Genomic DNA, 16,604 nt, shown 5'->3' with positions numbered 1-16,604 from the left:
TCACTTCCACTACACAATTATTTCAGCCTACAGTGAATATCATACGATATATCCAGAAGAATGAGTATCAGTCCGGTTGAGGTCTCCAATTAACAGATATGTTTTTCTTTATTTCCAGCTGATACCAGTTACTATTTAGATAACGGATCCACTAGAGGTAAGTAATCTCTTACATTGAGAATTTTAATGGTTTAAAGTGGTGTAGCTAAACATGTTTAACCCCTTTACAGCAACAATACCCTTATATGTGGGGGCAGGGCTGGTTGACCTCAACATCCGGCCCCTGCATATATGCAATGCTGTCTTGTTTGGGGAGTGCTCCACCGGTACCCTCAGAACTGTGACTGAGCTGTCACCAACAGCTAACAGTCAACTGCTGACAATCAGCAGTTGGTAGGATTGACTTTGGATGATGTCAGCGCTGTGCAGCCAACTACAGTGCAGCATGATCAGGAGACCCTCCTACCGGCCTTTGGACATCAGGGCCCATTTAAAGCACCAGCTCCCAGTAGTATAAAGGGGTTAAAGCTGAATTACATTAAATCATCTAAGTTTCCAGGTAAAAAAATGATAGGGGTACCATATTACCTGCCAAAGGATTTGTATTTCTGTCAGTCCAGTCTTGCAGTTTTCACAGCATTGGCACACAGCACAGCCAGGAGGGTGACACCGCTTTCTCTCATGTCCTCCTTCCACCCTAGTCTGCTGATTGGGCAGTGAAGGAGCAGTAACAAACTGATTAGGTAATCTCCCTGATCACTCTGCTCTCTCATTCTATCAGCATGTTCCTTTTAACACATTTACATGCAACACATGATTGGTACCCCATCCTTGTGCTGTTTCTTCCTCTCACATTCTAGCCCTGCTGTACAGGGACTGCAGGAGGCCGATACCAGGGCACATTCAAGTACTTATACTGCAAAAATATTGTCTCCTTTTTTTTTTTCTCTCCAAGGTCTCCTTTTGAGCTTTTGTAGATTCAGGTTACTGGCCACAAAAATAATAAACTCCCCCAAAGAGATATGTAAAATGTTCTATTTCGCCCCATTTCATCTGCCTAATTCTAACAATGACAATGACTAGAGGTTATTATCTATCCCTATATTTCCCTACATACATTGTATTTATCTAAATATCTATTGATATCAGTTTTATTATAAAAGCAATAGGGTGGAGGGTTATCAGCAATGAATAATGTAGATGAATTTGGTGCCCTTGGTGACTAGTAAGCACCCTCATTTTAGCTGTGCCACATCCTATAAATTGCATATAATTGTAGCTCAAAGAGAAAAATAATGGACTTTATAGGCACTGTGCCTATAAAGTCAATTTTTTTCTCTTTGAGCTCCAATTATATGCAGGCTATCAGCACTGACTGAGATGTTCAGTTAGAGAGAGACAGTCTGAAGGCAAACAGCTTCTGTTGTGTTGTCTTCGGAAAACACATAACGTTCTGTAACACCAACATCATAGATTTATATCCTGTAATAAATATTTTTTGGTTGTTTTTATTCCCCCTACTGAACAGATTTCCCATTACTTCCTTTGTGGTCAACTTCAAAATAAAGTAGAGGGGGATCTCTCTATTAAACGCAACAGAGATATGTGGCACCACATCTAAAAAAAACATTACAATGAAAGGATGAATAGGACTTTAAAGATAACTACTGGGAATCCCATAAGGAAAACCAAGTACTCAACAGATACAAAATATGAAACTAATTATGACAACGTGATAACAAAAATATTAAAACCATATCATATGGAAAAAAAATATATATGGTACATACTAGTGATCGACCGATATCGGTTTTTCGTTGCCGATACCGATATTTTGGCCAATGCATATCGGTATCGGCCGATATTTTCGTACATTTACAAAAAATATATTTTTCATTTTTTTTTCTTGACAGGTACTCTTGTGGAGGGATCTGGGGGTCTAAAAGACCCCAAACCCCTCCTCTGCACTTAAAAGCATTCAAAACGCCAAGTTTGGCTGTTTTGAATGCTGTCATTTTTAAAATCTGGCGCCAGTTCCGGAAAGGGATGTCATGACATCACTTCCGGTTTTTGCATGGAGACCCGAACAGAGCTGAATGCGGCTTTGATCGGGTCTTCGGCGGCCATGCAGGCTGGTTGCCCTGGTCTCTTGGTGGGACGGGAGACCAAGACGAGCCACGGAAGGCGGCAGGAGGGGGGGGGGGAACGTCCCCTCCCGCTCCTTGTAATGACAGCCGAGAGGTTTCTCAGCCGCATTGGTTGTCATTACAAGTCAGCCGACCCTTGGCTATGGACGCCGGTACCAGGTCGATGCCTCTAGCTGCAGGCATTTCTCCGGTACAAGCACTTTCCTGAAATATCGGCAATATCGGTAACCTCAGGGGCCGATTTCGATATATCGGGGAAAGTGCAGATCGCCCCTCGATATATCGGCTTCGCCGATAATTGGTCAATCCCTAGTACATACAGTACAGTATCTCCCCAGACGAGGTGGCTATATAGCACAAGAACCTGTTACATGCTCGTATCAAACTAAGATCTTGTATAAAGGAACACAGAATCTACGATAATCTTTTGGATATCTGGGCCAAATAGGAATCTCAAGCATCATAAGCCAATGGATCGCTACGTGTTTCGCTTACAGCCTCCTCAGGAGATCCTATTTGTACCTGACCCCCAGGGGGAAACAAAGGGAGTACAGGAAGCACCCAGACCAGCATAATGGCATAAGGAAAGGTCCCACACACATCAGTTCCAAAGTGGAATGTGTACATCAAATACTCTATAGCCAAAACAGCAAGAGTTCTGTCCTAGGGCCATACAAACTTTGCAAAGTAGCCACAAATGGTAGATGGATTCCGACTTGTAGTGGATGGTAACACGGTCGTCTGTCCAATGTAGGGAGTGTCACAACTTCTCTCTTCTGGAAAATGGAGCTACGCTCCTACTTGTGCCGATCCTCGCCGTGAGATACCCCATGGAGAACTCGGGATACGTCCACCTATATATTTTTTCCATATGATATGGTTTTAATATTTTTATCATGTTGTCATAATACATTTTATAATTTTTTATCTGTTGAGTACTTCGTTATGGGATTACCAGTGGCTACCTTTAAAGTCCTATTCATCCTTCCATTTCTTTTGTAATTTCTCTATTAAAGTGTACATCCAACCAATTTTTTTATTTTTTTTTTTTAGCTTTGAAATTAGTCCAGAAGGATAATGACCTATTTTTGGCCTTTATTGCCATTTTGGGATATGTTAGAGACGTTTTCCTTTTGCTTACTGTCCTAGAAACGACAGTTTCACCGAACAAGAAGTGAGAGAAAATATCCAACAGCTACACAGACAGACAAAAAACATTTTTAGAGAGTATGGAAAGGCCAATGTACCTGACAATTTTTTTTTGTAACAGATTTTCCCTCACTTTATATCTGGTAAAACTGTTGTCACCTTAACAGTATATGTGGGTAAATCTCTCAAATGCCGCCAAGCTATGAAATTATTAAAAAACTAAAATTTTGGTTGGAAATACCCTTTAAATTCTCACAATGTCACAATCTGGTGTAAAAGTTGGCTTTCTTTATATTGAAACTACAATGCATCTTCCATAAAGACAGCCCTTCCCGCTCCATTCCTAATATCTCTTGTGTGTTGTTCCAGGTTTCTCCATGCCTTGGACTTTGTCTGCTCTGATCTCCTCCTGGATCTTGATGAAGATGATGTAAACCCTCAGAGAACCGACCATCCCGGCACCATGAGACTTTGTCATAACGTCAACCCCAATGCTCTCAGCAGAGAGAAGTTATGAAGGAATCTTGTATCTACTTCATTTTCTGTGGATGGTTTTGGCTGCATCTTATATAACCCTACCTAAGAAAACCTTGCTGCTATGCGTCCTGATTATCTCATTTTGTACAGAGCTGATATCCTGCTTTTTGTCTTAAAGCCTGCTTTATACTTGAACTATTTATTGTATTGTAATTTATTGAACAGTAAGAATTGTTAATGGAGTAGACAATATATAGATATTTTGTATCACTGGAGAGCACACTATGTACTTTTTATTGATCTTTAATATATAATAAACTGCAAAGTAATGTCATTCAAATTGTTTCTTTGCATTTATATTCCGTTATTTCAGGTGCTATGGTCAGGAAAAGGAGGCTCCTAAGGCATAGATAAATCCAAAACCCAACATTTTATATATTGTAGCTTAGATGTAGTGGTTGCATTTTGCAGATCTTTGTTGGCTGTGGAGTACAGAGGGTGAGGGGATCTTTGGGTAAGGAAAGGTTTGTGCTTGGCGGTGAGGGGGGGGGGGGGTACAGTGATTTTGTGGTTGTCTTTTTTTGCCTGTGTGTTACAGTTATATAGCCCTGACCCCTACATTCTGTGAGCTATTTACTCCTGACCCCTGTGCTCTGTGAGTTATATACTCCTGACCCCTGAACTCTTTGTGCTATTGATCCCCTGATCTCTTCACTCTGTGCTTTACATACTCCTGACCCCTGCAATCTGTGTGGTATACACTCCTGACTAGGAAGGAGATTCAGGTTTGGGTATATCATGGGTGTTAGGTGCCCACTCATGGTTCACGGACCTGCCCAACTAATGCGTCATTTTTTTCTCATAGTGAACAACTAAACATAATGCACTTCATGGCCTTCAAACTTAGCTCAGATGGTTCAGAAGGGTCATTAAGGGGGCTTTTAAATAAGTCGACCGCTTCAATATAACAATTTGGATCCCAGGCAGTCATTTTGATAATGTGCTTTAGCTGTAATAGCAAAAGTTTAGGAAGTGCTGCTGCTAAAGTGCATTGGGGCAGATTTCTCTAGGCCTTGTAGGCACTGGTCTCTTTAAGTCAGTGCCATCTTAAGAGCCGTATAGGTCCCCGGGAAATGCAGTGCACTGGGGCCTCGCCTACACAATCACCCACGAGAATAAAAATGCAAATTATCGATAAGGCAATATTTATTGGTACCTCCAACAAAATCAGTGTTTAACTACCTCCCACCCGGGCCATTGTAGATATACGGCCGGGCAGGAGTCTCGTCCTTCTGAATGGACGTTCCGGAACGTCCTTCAGAAGGAGTGAGATCGCGCCGCCGCGGGCACGCGCAGCGGCGCGATCTCGATGTGCCTGTGTCCCTCGGACACAGCAACATCATTCGGCAGGAGGGCCCTGTGATTGGCCTTCCTGATCACATGACGGCTGTGTCCAATCACAGCCGTCATGTAACGTAAACACAGCCGTTATAACGGCTTTGATCTCTTCTCCTCACTGACAGATCCTGTCAGTGAGGAGAAGAGAAGGGGATCGGTGCTGCTGCTGGGGTGATCAGTGAGTATTTCTAATTACTCACTTATCACAGGGGGGGTCTGTGCTGGTAATCAGATGATTGATTACCAGTGCAGCCTTGGGGGGGGAGGGGTGCCACTAAGCCACCAGGGATGCCCACCCATGACCACCAGGGATGCCCACCATGGCCACCAGGGATGGCAAGCAGGGCTCAGAGAGCCCCCCAGTGCCCTCCCTATCAGTGTTGCCCACCAATGCCTTCTATCAGTGCTGCCCACCCGTGCCGTTATTGCCATCTATCAGTGCCGCCCACCAGTGCCCATTACTGCCCACCAGTGCTGCCTATCAGTGCCCATCAGTGCCCCCCATCAGTGCCGATCAGTGCCCCCCATCAGTGCCGATCAGTGCCGATCATTGCCGCCCAACAGTGCCACCTATCAGTGCCCATCAGTGCCCATCAGTGCCGCCAATCAGTGCCCATCAGTGCTGCCAATCAGTGCCCATCAGCGCTGCCTATCAGTGCCCACCAATGCTGCATATCAGTGCTATCTATCAGTGCCACATATCAGTGCCCATCAGTGCTGCATATCAGTGCTACCTATCAGTGCCCATCAGTGCTGCATATCAGTGCCACCCCATCAGTGCCACCCCATCAGTGCCACCCCATCAGTGCCACCCCATCAGTGTCTCCTCATCAGTGCCTGTCAGTGCGGCATCATCAGTGCTCATCAGTGCAGGAAAAAACATATCTATTTACAAAATTTTATAACCTAAACAAAAAAACTTTTTTTTTTTTTTCAAACTTTTCAGTCTTTTTTTATTTGTGCACCAAAAAAGAAAAAACCTGACGGTGATCAAATACCACCAAAAGAAAGCTCTATTTGTGGGGAAAAAATGACACAAATTTGGTTTAGGTACAATGTTGCATGACCGCGCAATTGTCATTCAAATTGCAACAGTGCTAAAAGCTGAAAATTGGTCTGGGAAGGAAAGGGGTTTAAGTGCCCAGTATTGAGGTAGTTAAACATTAACACAACAAGAGAGACAGAGAGAGAGAGAGAGAGAGAGAGAAGCACACAGAGGATGTACATGGCAGGTATAGGATTGCAGAGACAGCGTATGTACATGACAGGTAAAGGATGGCACACAGAGGATGCACATGACAGGTATAGGATGGCACACAGAGGAGGCACATGACAGGTATAGGATGGCATACAGTGGATGTACATAACAGATATAGGATGGCACAGTGAGCTGACTTACAGGACAGGTACAGGAGGGCACATGGCACAGAATGTACATGTGAGGTATAGGATGGCACACAAGAGGATGTACATGACAGGTATAGGATGGCACACAGAGGATGCACAGGACAGATATAGGATAGCACACAGAGGATGTACATGGCAGGTATGGGATGGCATAGACAGAGTATATACATGGCAGGTATGAGATGACACAGAGGATGTACATGGCAGGCATGGGATGGCATAGACAGAGTATGTACATGGCAGGTATGGGATGGCACAGAGGATGTACAGGACAGATATAGGATGGCACACAGAGGATGGCACACATAGGATGTACAGGACAGATATAGGATGGCACACAGGAGGGCACAAATAGAATGTACATGGCATTTAGAGGATGGCACAGACAGAGGATGTACATGGCAGGTATAGGATGGCACACAGAGGATGTACATGGCAGGTATAGGATGGCACGGCCACAGACAGAGGACATACATGGCAAGTATAGGATGGCACACAGAGGATGTGCATGGCAGTTAAAGGATGGCACAGACAGAGGATGTATATGGCAGGTATAGGATGGCACAGACAGAGGATGTACATGGCAAGTATAGGATGGCACACAAAGGATGGCACACAGAGGATGTACATGGCAGGTAAAGGATGGCACAGACAGAGGATGTACATGGCAGGCATAGGATGGCACATAGAGGATGTACATGGCAGGTAAAGGATGGCACAGACAGAGGATGTACATGGCAGGTATAGGATGGCACAGACAGAGGATGTACATGGCAACTATAGGATGGCACACAGAGGATGGCACACAGAGGATGTACATGGCAGGTAAAGGATGGCACAGACAGAGGATGTACATGGCAGGTATAGGATGGCACAGACAAAGGATGTACATGGCAAGTATAGGATGGCACACAGAGGATGTACATGGCAGGTAAAGGATGACACAGACAGAGGATGTACATGGCAGGTATAGGATGGCACAGGCAGAGGATGTACATGGCAAGTATAGGATGGCACACAGAGGATGGCACACAGAGGATATACATGGCAAGTATAGGATGGCACATACAGAGGATGTACATGGCAAGTATAGGATGGCAAAGACAGAGGATGTACATGGCAAGTATAGGATGGCACACAGAGGATGTACATGGCAAGTATAGGATGGCACACAGAGGAAGTACATGGCAGATATAGGATGACACACAGAGGATGTACATGGCAGATATAGGATGGCACACAGAGGATGTACATGACAGGTATAGGATGGCACAGAGACAGAGGATGTACACGGCAAGTATAGGATGGCACACAGAGGATGTACATGGCAAGTATAGGATGGCACATACAGAGGATGTACATGGCAAGTATAGGATGGCAAAGACAGAGGATGTACATGGCAAGTATAGGCTAGCACACAGAGGATGTACATGGCAAGTATAGGATGGCACACAGAGCATGTACATGGCAGATATAGGATGACACACAGAGGATGTACATGGCAGATATAGGATGGCACACAGAGGATGTACATGACAGGTATAGGATGGCACAGAGACAGAGGATGTACATGACACACAGAGGATGGCACACAGAGGATGTACATGGCACACAGAGGATGGCACACAGAGGATGTACATGGCACACAGAGGATGGCACACAGAGGGTGGCACACAGAGGATGGCACACAGAGGATGTACATGGCACACAGAGGATGGCACACAGAGGATATACATGGCACACAGAGGATGGTGCACAGAGGATGTACATGGCACACAGAGGATGTACATGGTACACGGAGGATGGCACCCAGAGGATGTACATGGCACACAGAGGATGGCACACCGAGGATTTACATGGCACACAGAGGATGGCACACAGAGGATGTACATGGCACACAGAGGATGGCACACAGAGGATGTACATGGCACACAGAGGATGGCACACAAAGGGTGGCACACATAGGGTGGCACACAGAGGATGTACATGGCACGCAGAGGATGTACATGGCACACAGAGGATGGCACACGGAAGATGTAAATGTCACACAGAGGATGGCACACAGAGGGTGGCACACAGAGGGTGGCACACAGAGGATGGCACACAGAGATGTACATGTCACACAGAGGGTGGCACACAGAGGATGTACATGGCACACATAGGATGGCACACAGAGGATGGCACACACACAGAGGATGGCACACACACAGAGGATGGAACACAGAGGATGGCACACACACAGAGGATGGCACACACACAGAGGATAGCACACACACAGAGGATGGCACACAGAGGATGTATATGGCAGGAAAAGGATGGCACAGACAGTCAATGGAGAGAGAGAGAGAAAAAAAAACAAGCAGCCTGCAGCAGTCTGATTAGATTACCTTCCACCGGCCGCACAGCACATGAAGGGAGGAGGTGGGTGGAGCCATTCTTCTAGGCGTGGAGGAGGACGAGCCAACGAGGAGGATCCTCCTCCGCTGTGCATGATGGGTACTCCTCAGAACTTTACTGGTTGTTGGATGCCAGTCGGCTGGCCTTCCTAGCAACCAGTGCAGCGGAGACTCAGAGCCACACCAAAACAACCGGCGCCCGCTCCTGGTGGACAACGGGGGGGGGTGTCCTAGACCACCAGGTAAACTAATCTGGCCGGGGGGGGGGGACAGGTCGGTATGTAAATTGTCACCCTGTGTTTGGGGGGCCCCTTGGCAAGTGGGGCTCCCGGGCAACTGCCGGGCGCGCCCATTCGAAAAGAGGGCCCTGCTTTAAGTCAGGGTTTCTCAACCAGGGTTCCTCCAGAGGCTGCTAGGGGTTCCTTGAGCAATGAGCAATTTCTTATTCTCAAATACAGTGTCTTGAACAAGTATTCACACCCCTTGAAATTTTCCACATTTTCTCATATTACACCCAAAAACATAAATGTATTTTATTGGGATTTTATGTGATAGACCGATGCAAAGTAGCACATAATTGTGAAGTGGAAGGAAAATGATAAATGGCCTTCAACATTTTTTACAAATAAATCTGTGACCCCCTCCGGAGTCAATACTTTGTTGAACCGCCTTTCCCTGCAATTACAGCTGCAAGTCTTTTTGGGGATGTCTCTACCAGCTTTGCACATCTAGAGAGGACATTTTTGCCCATTCTTCTTTTTGCAAAATATCTCAAGCTCTGTCAGATACCATAGTTACATAGTTACATAGTTACATAGTAGTTGAGGTTGAATAAAGACAATAGTCCATCCAGTTCAACCTGTGTAGGTGTGTGTGGCTGTAATCATCTCACATAGCCCTGAATGTTCTGATCCTTGAGATGTACTTCTAAGAGTCTTTTGAAAGCCACCATACTTCCCGCAGAAACCACCTCTTGTGGTAGAGAATTCCACAATCTTGTAGCCCTCACAGTAAAGAACCCCCCACGTTGCCTGAGGTTAAAACGCTTCTCCTCTAATCGCATTGTATGCCCTCGAGTCCTCGTGCAATCCCTTTCGATTGAACAGCTTTTTTTCTAAGCTGAGATCCCCATTGAGATATTTGTAAATTGCTATCATGTCTCCCCTCAGGCGTCTCTTCTCCAGGGAGAATAAATCAAGCGATTGCAGATGCTCTTCATAATCAAGGTCCTCCAATCCCCTAATCAGTTTAGTTGCCCTTCTCTGGACTCTCTCCAGCTCCAACACATGCCTCCTGAGGACTGGTGACCAGAACTGGACAGAATACTCCACATGCGGTCGGACCAGTGTTTTGTAAAGTGGAAGGATTATAGTCTTATCTCTGGAATACATCCCTTTCTTTATGAATGCTAATATTCTGCCGGCTTTGGCAGCTGCTGCTTGATATTGCATGCTGTTGCCTAATCTATCATCAACCAAGACTCCCAGATCCTTCTCCATTTTTGATTCCCCCAAGGGTTCCCCTCCTAACGTGTATTGTGTTTTTATGTTTTTAGTCCCCAAGTGCAAAACCTTACACTTCTCAACATTAAACCTCATTTGCCATGTCGTTGCCCACTCCGTTATTTTGTCCAGGTCATTCTGTAGGATATCTGCTTCATGCTGTGAAGTTATTGCCCTGCCCAATTTTGTGTCATCTGCAAAAACTGATATCGAACTACTGATCCCTTCCTCAATGCTGTTTATGAATAAATTGAACAAGGTTGGTCCCAGGACTGAGCCTTGGGGGACCCCGCTTACCACCTCAGACCAGTCTGAGTATGCGCTGTTTATTACCACCCTTTGGACACGCCCTTTTAGCCAGTTCCGTATCCAAGAGCAAACCCTGCTGTCGATACCTGCCGACCTTATCTTATAAATTAAGCGCTTGTGGGGAACTGTATCAAACGCCTTAGCGAAATCCAAGTACACCACATCCACTGGTCTGCCCCTATCTAGCTCACAGCTCACCTCCTCGTAGAATGCTAAGAGATTGGTTTGACAAGAAGGCCCATTTGTAAACCCGTGCTGATTACTGCTGATGATGTTGTTGTCTTTAGCAAACTCTACGATATAGTCCCTTATCATCCCCTCCAGAAGTTTACATACTATTGATGTCAAATCACGTTAGCTTTCCTCCAATCCCCTGGTACCTCTCCTGTCCTAATACTGTCAGCAAAGATCAGGAACAGTGGTCTAGATATAACCATACTGAGTTCCTTGAGTACTCTCGGATGTACGCCATCCGGGCCTGGTGATTTGTTTGTGTTAATTTTATCCAGCCTTTCCCTGATTTCACCCTCTGTTAGCCATAGTGGCAAGTCCTGTGTATTACTACTAACCATACAGTCATGGTCAGTGTACCCCTCCTTTTCCTGTGTAAAGACTGACGAGAAAAAAGTGTTCAGCACGGTTTCTTTTTCAGTGTCCTCTGTAACCTTCCTCCCATCATCGTTAATTATGTGTGCAACATGCTCTGCCCTAGCTTTTTTGCTGTTGATAAATTTAAAGAATTTCTTTGGGTTTTTTTTACTATCCTCTGCTATTTGTCTCTCAAAGTTGATTTTAGCCATTTTGATTTCGTATTTACTTTTCTTATTTTCCTCCTTGTATTGTATGAAAGCCGATACTGTGCCCTCTGCTTTATATTTCTTGAAGGCCAATTTTTTTCCCCTAATAAGTTTTTTAATGCTCCGGTTTAGCCAGCCAGGTTTGGCTTTGTCTCTTCTAAATTTATTTCCCATAGGAATGCACTGCAAGATGCATTTGCTTAATATGTTCCTAAAGCATTCCCATTTTTCCTCTGTGGTCAGGGATCCCAGGGTTCGGTCCCAGTTTACCCTTTCCATCAATGAGTACAATTTTGGAAAGTTTGCCCTTCTGAAGTTTAGGGTTCTTATGTTCCCCACTTGCCTTGTTATATTGTTATTTATACTAAATGCGATCATCTTGTGATCGCTAGAGCCCAGGTAGTCCTGGACTCCTACCTCCGAGATTAGGTCTGGGTCATTAGTGATCAATAGATCCAGGACTGCGTTTTCTCTAGTAGGAGAATCCACCAGCTGTGACATGTAATTATCCTGTAAGGTTTCCATGAATAGACGGGCCTTCTGTGAGTGTGTAGTCCCCTCTCCCCAGTCAATGTCGGGATAATTGAAGTCCCCCAATATGATGACTGATCCCAGTTTTGCCACTTTACCCAAAAGTGCTAAAAATTCCTGCTCTACCTCCTCCCCTTGGTTAGGTGGCCTATAGCAAACCCCCACAATTACTTTTCCCTTTTCTCCTTCCCTATGGAGTGCTACCCTCACAGATTCTAACTCCATACTCATCCCTTCTGTAATGTCACTCCTCTCTATCACCTTTATATTGTTCTTGACATAGAGACATACCCCTCCCCCTCTTTTTCCTACCCTGTCCTTCCGGTACACCAAATACCCTTGGATATTGGCCAGACAGTCATGTGAGGGGTCGAACCAAGTCTCCGTTATTCCCACAAGGTCTATGTCATCCTCATGTAATAACATTTCCAACTCATCCATTTTATTAGCTAGGCTCCTGGCATTAGCATATACCCCTCTTAGTTTTACAGAAGTTAAACGTGATTGGCGGTTATGTTTATTCCTGTTTGGTCTGAGGTTTTCCCGCACAGACCTACCAATTGACGTTATGTCTTCAGTCCTTTGCTCCCTCATGACTGACTCTACTTCTAAGCCCTCCCCCCGTCTCCTAGTTTAAAAGCCCCTCCAACTTGGTGGCCATCTTTCTCCCCAAAAGAGCTGTACCGCCCCCATTAAGGTGCAGCCCATCCTTACTAAAGAGCTGGTAGCCGACTGAGAAGTCAGCCCAGTTCTCCATGAACCCAAACCGCTCCTTCCTACACCAATTCCTCAGCCACTTGTTAAGTTCCCTAATCTCCTTCTGCCTCTCCTGTGTGGCTCGAGGTACAGGCAGTATTTCAGAGAAAACCACCTTGGAGGTCCTTTTCCTCAATCTATTACCTAAGTCCCTGAAATCGTTCTTTAGGATCCTCCACCTACCTTTTACTTTGTCATTAGTGCCCACATGCACCATGACCGCTGGGTCATTCCCAGCACCGCACAACAATCTGTCTGCCAGATCTGCGATGTGCCGAACGCGGGCGCCCAGTAAACAACAAACTGTTCGGTTCACGAGATCTTTTTTACAGATTGCCCTCTCTGTCCTCTTGATAATTGAGTCCCCCACTACCACAACCTGTCTAACCTTTCCTGAGTCATGACCCCCCTTCTTCCTGGAGCCGCCCCTCCCCTGGCAGCTGGGGGAGGGCGCATGCTCCAGCACTGCCACCCCTGAGTTGATATCCCCCTCAAACTGCAACTTGGCAAATTTGTTAGGGTGTACCAACTCAGGACTGGCCTCCCTGACACTCATCCCTCTACCCTTCCTAAAAGTCACCCAACTGCGTACCTCTGCTGCTTGCGTCTCCTCTATTCCTCCCTCCTCTATGCTGGCCCCTGCCAGCGCCTGATGTGTAATGTCCAAGCTCCTTTCCAGGTTGTTGATGCTACGCAGTGTTGCCACTGTGTTCTGTAGGTCCAGGATCTGGTATTCCAGAGCAACAAGTCGCTCACATCTTGCACAGCAGTATTCATCCTCGAATGGTTCATCAAGGAATGCATACATGCAGCAAGAAGTGCACTGAGTGGCATCCGCAATCCTGTCGGACATTATTACCCTCTACTCTAAGGGGATAATATTAACGACCTGCTCTTCCTTACCTACACTACCTCTGTCTCCCCTGGTACTAAACCTGGGGTACTCACCAGTCGCTAATATACTAACCAGTCACTAAGATACTCACCAGTCACAAATAGTGGTCTACCCCAAGGATCAGTGTTATCAGTGGTGTACACCAAGGTTCAGTGTTATCAGTGGTGTACCCCAGGGTTCAGTGTTATCAGTGGTGAACCCAGGGTTCAGTGTTATCAGTGATGTACCCCAAGGTTCAGTGTTATTAGTGGGGTACCCCAAGGTTCAGTGTTATCAGTGGTGTACTCCAGGGTTCAGTGTTATTAGTGGTGTACCCCAAAGTTTGGTGTTATTAGTGCTCTACCCCAAGGTTCAGTGTTATTAGTGGTATACCCCAATGATCAGTGTTATCAGTGGTGTACCCCAAGGATCAGTGTTATCAGTTGTGTATTCCATGGCTCAGTGTTATCAGAAATGTACCCCAGGGATCAGTGTTATCACAGGTGTACACCAAGGATCAGTGCTATCAGTGGTGTACCCCAGGGTTCAGTGTTATCAGTGCTCCAAAAGACAATAAGGTGTGACCACCTTTCTCCTGCGCTTGGTATCCCAGCCCCTCTACCACACTCCTCACGGGACTCACACCTGGCTTCTCAGATGGCTAAGGTCTTGCTGCCCAAAACGGACTGGGGTAGTCCACCGATACTAGAAGCAAAGAAAACAAAGAGAGGGCGCACCGACCTAGCGCATTATCCTCAATAACAGGCTTTATTGTGTAACATTAAAAATGGCTACTCACAGACATAGATGAAAGTAAAGCATATCGAGCTAAACTGCTCAAATGTCCGGGTCAGTCCATATAATCGTCCATGACCGATGAGATGACGGCTGACGCGTTTCGAGGCCCAGCCTCTTCCTCAGTGTTATCAGTGGTGTACCCCAAGGTTCAGTGTTATTAGTGGTGTACTCCAAGGATCAGTGTTATCAGTGGTGTACACCAAGGTTCAGTGTTATTAATGGTGTACTCCAAGGATCAGTGTTATCAGTGGTATACCCCAGTGTTCAGTGTTATTAGTGGTGTACACCAAGGTTAAGTGTTATTAGTGGTGTACTCCAGGGTTCAGTATTATCAGTGGTGTACCCGAGGTTCAGTGTTATCAGTGGTGTACCCCAAGGTTCAGTGTTATCAGTGGTGAACCCGAGGTTCAGTGTTATCAGTGGTGTACCCCAGGGTTCAGTGTTATCAGTGGTGTACCCCAAGGTTCAGTGTTATCAGTGGTGTACCCCAGGGTTCAGTATTATCAGTGGTGAAAACGAGGTTCAGTGTTATCAGTGATGTACCCCAAGGTTCAGTGTTATCAGTGGTGTACCCCAGGGTTCAGTGTTATCAGTGGTGTACCCCAAGGTTCAGTGTTATTAATGGTGTACTCCAAGGATCAGTGTTATCAATGGGGTACCCCAAGGATCAGTGTTATCAGTGGTGTACTTCAGGGTTCAGTGTTGGGACCCTTCATTTTTAATATATCTATAAATGATGGGGGGTCTGAGATTTCAGTCTTTGCAGATGACACCAAGCTTTGCAGTGGATCAACGTCCTTACAGGATGTCTCCAACTTACAAGCTGGCCTCAATGCACGGTTTCATTGGGCAACTATGTTGCAAATGAGGTTTAATGTGGATAAATGTAAAGTTATGCACTTGGGGGTAAGAATATGCATGCATCATACATACTAGGGGGAGTAGAACTGGGAGAACCAATGGTAGAGAAGGATCCGGGGGTTCTGGTAGATCATAAGCCTAAAGTGTTTGTAAAGGCTTCAGGTTTTTTAACTTCATGCGTTCTAAAAAACCTTCTGTGTGCAGCAGCCCTCCAGCCCCACGCGATCCAGCGATGTGCACAAGAGCTGAGGCTCTCCTCATTGGCTGAGACAGCAGTGGGTCATTGGCTCCCACTGCTGTCAATCACATCCAATGAGGAGAGAGGGGGCGGGGCCGAGACGTGGCTCTGTGTGTGAATGAACATGCAGAGCAGTGGCTCGGGAGCGAGCCTGCTTGGATGCCCCCATAGTAAGCTGCTTGCTCTGGGGGCAGGAGGGAGGGGCCAGGAGCACCAGTGTGGCACCTGAGAACAGGAGGATCTGGGCTGCTCTATACAAATCATTAGTAAGACCTCATCTGAAATATGCAGTTCAATTTTGGGCACCAGTTCTCAAAAAGAATATCAGAAAAATTGGAGCAAGTGCAGAGAAGAGCAACCAAACTGATGAGGCATGGAGGAGCTCAGCTATGGGGAGAGGTTAGAGGAACTGAATTTATTCTCTCTTGAGAAGAGGAGATTAAGGGGCGGGGGATATGATCACCATGTATAAATACATAAGGGGGGATATGATCCCCATGTATAAATACATAAGGGGGGGATATGATCACCATGTACAAATACATAAGGGGGGGATATGATCTCCATGTATAAATACATAAGGGGGATATGATCAACATGTATAAATACATAAGGGGGGGGGGATATGATCTCCATGTATAAATACATAAGGGGGAGGGTATGATCTCCATGTATAAATACATAAGGGGGGGGGATATGATCTCCATGTATAAATACATAAGGGGGGGGTATGATCTCCATGTATAAATACATAAGGGGGGGGGGATATGATCTCCATGTATAAATACATAAGGGGGGGATATGATCTCCATGTATAAATACATAAGGGGGATATGATCTCCATGTATAAATACATAAGGGGAGGGGTATATGATCTCCATGTATAAATACATAAGGGGGGGGGATATGATCTCCATGTATAAATACATAAGGGGGGATATGATCGCCATGTATAAATACATAA

At 45.7% G+C, this 16,604-nt stretch overlaps 1 protein-coding gene and 1 long non-coding RNA gene across 2 annotated transcripts in view; one reads left to right on the top strand and one right to left on the bottom strand.

The window, feature by feature from the left end:
* The window catches only part of LOC309567853, a 1,051,047-nt gene that overhangs the window by 640,747 nt on the left and 393,696 nt on the right, over window positions 1-16,604 (bottom strand). The gene's annotated exons all lie outside the window — the stretch shown is intronic.
* The window catches only part of LOC309568270 (uncharacterized protein), a gene marked incomplete at both ends in the record, with an annotated part of 76,595 nt that overhangs the window by 14,470 nt on the left and 45,521 nt on the right, over window positions 1-16,604 (top strand). The window contains one exon of the mRNA XM_082273939.1: window positions 119-157. Coding sequence (XP_082130065.1) covers window positions 119-157 — 39 coding nt within the window. The remainder of the gene's footprint in view (window positions 1-118; window positions 158-16,604) is intronic.

This window comes from Pelophylax lessonae (assembly GCF_965119305.1).
Source record: "Pelophylax lessonae genome assembly, chromosome: 12".
NCBI classification, from domain to species: Eukaryota; Metazoa; Chordata; class Amphibia; order Anura; family Ranidae; genus Pelophylax; species Pelophylax lessonae.
This window is presented reverse-complemented; position numbering and strand designations above follow the sequence as displayed.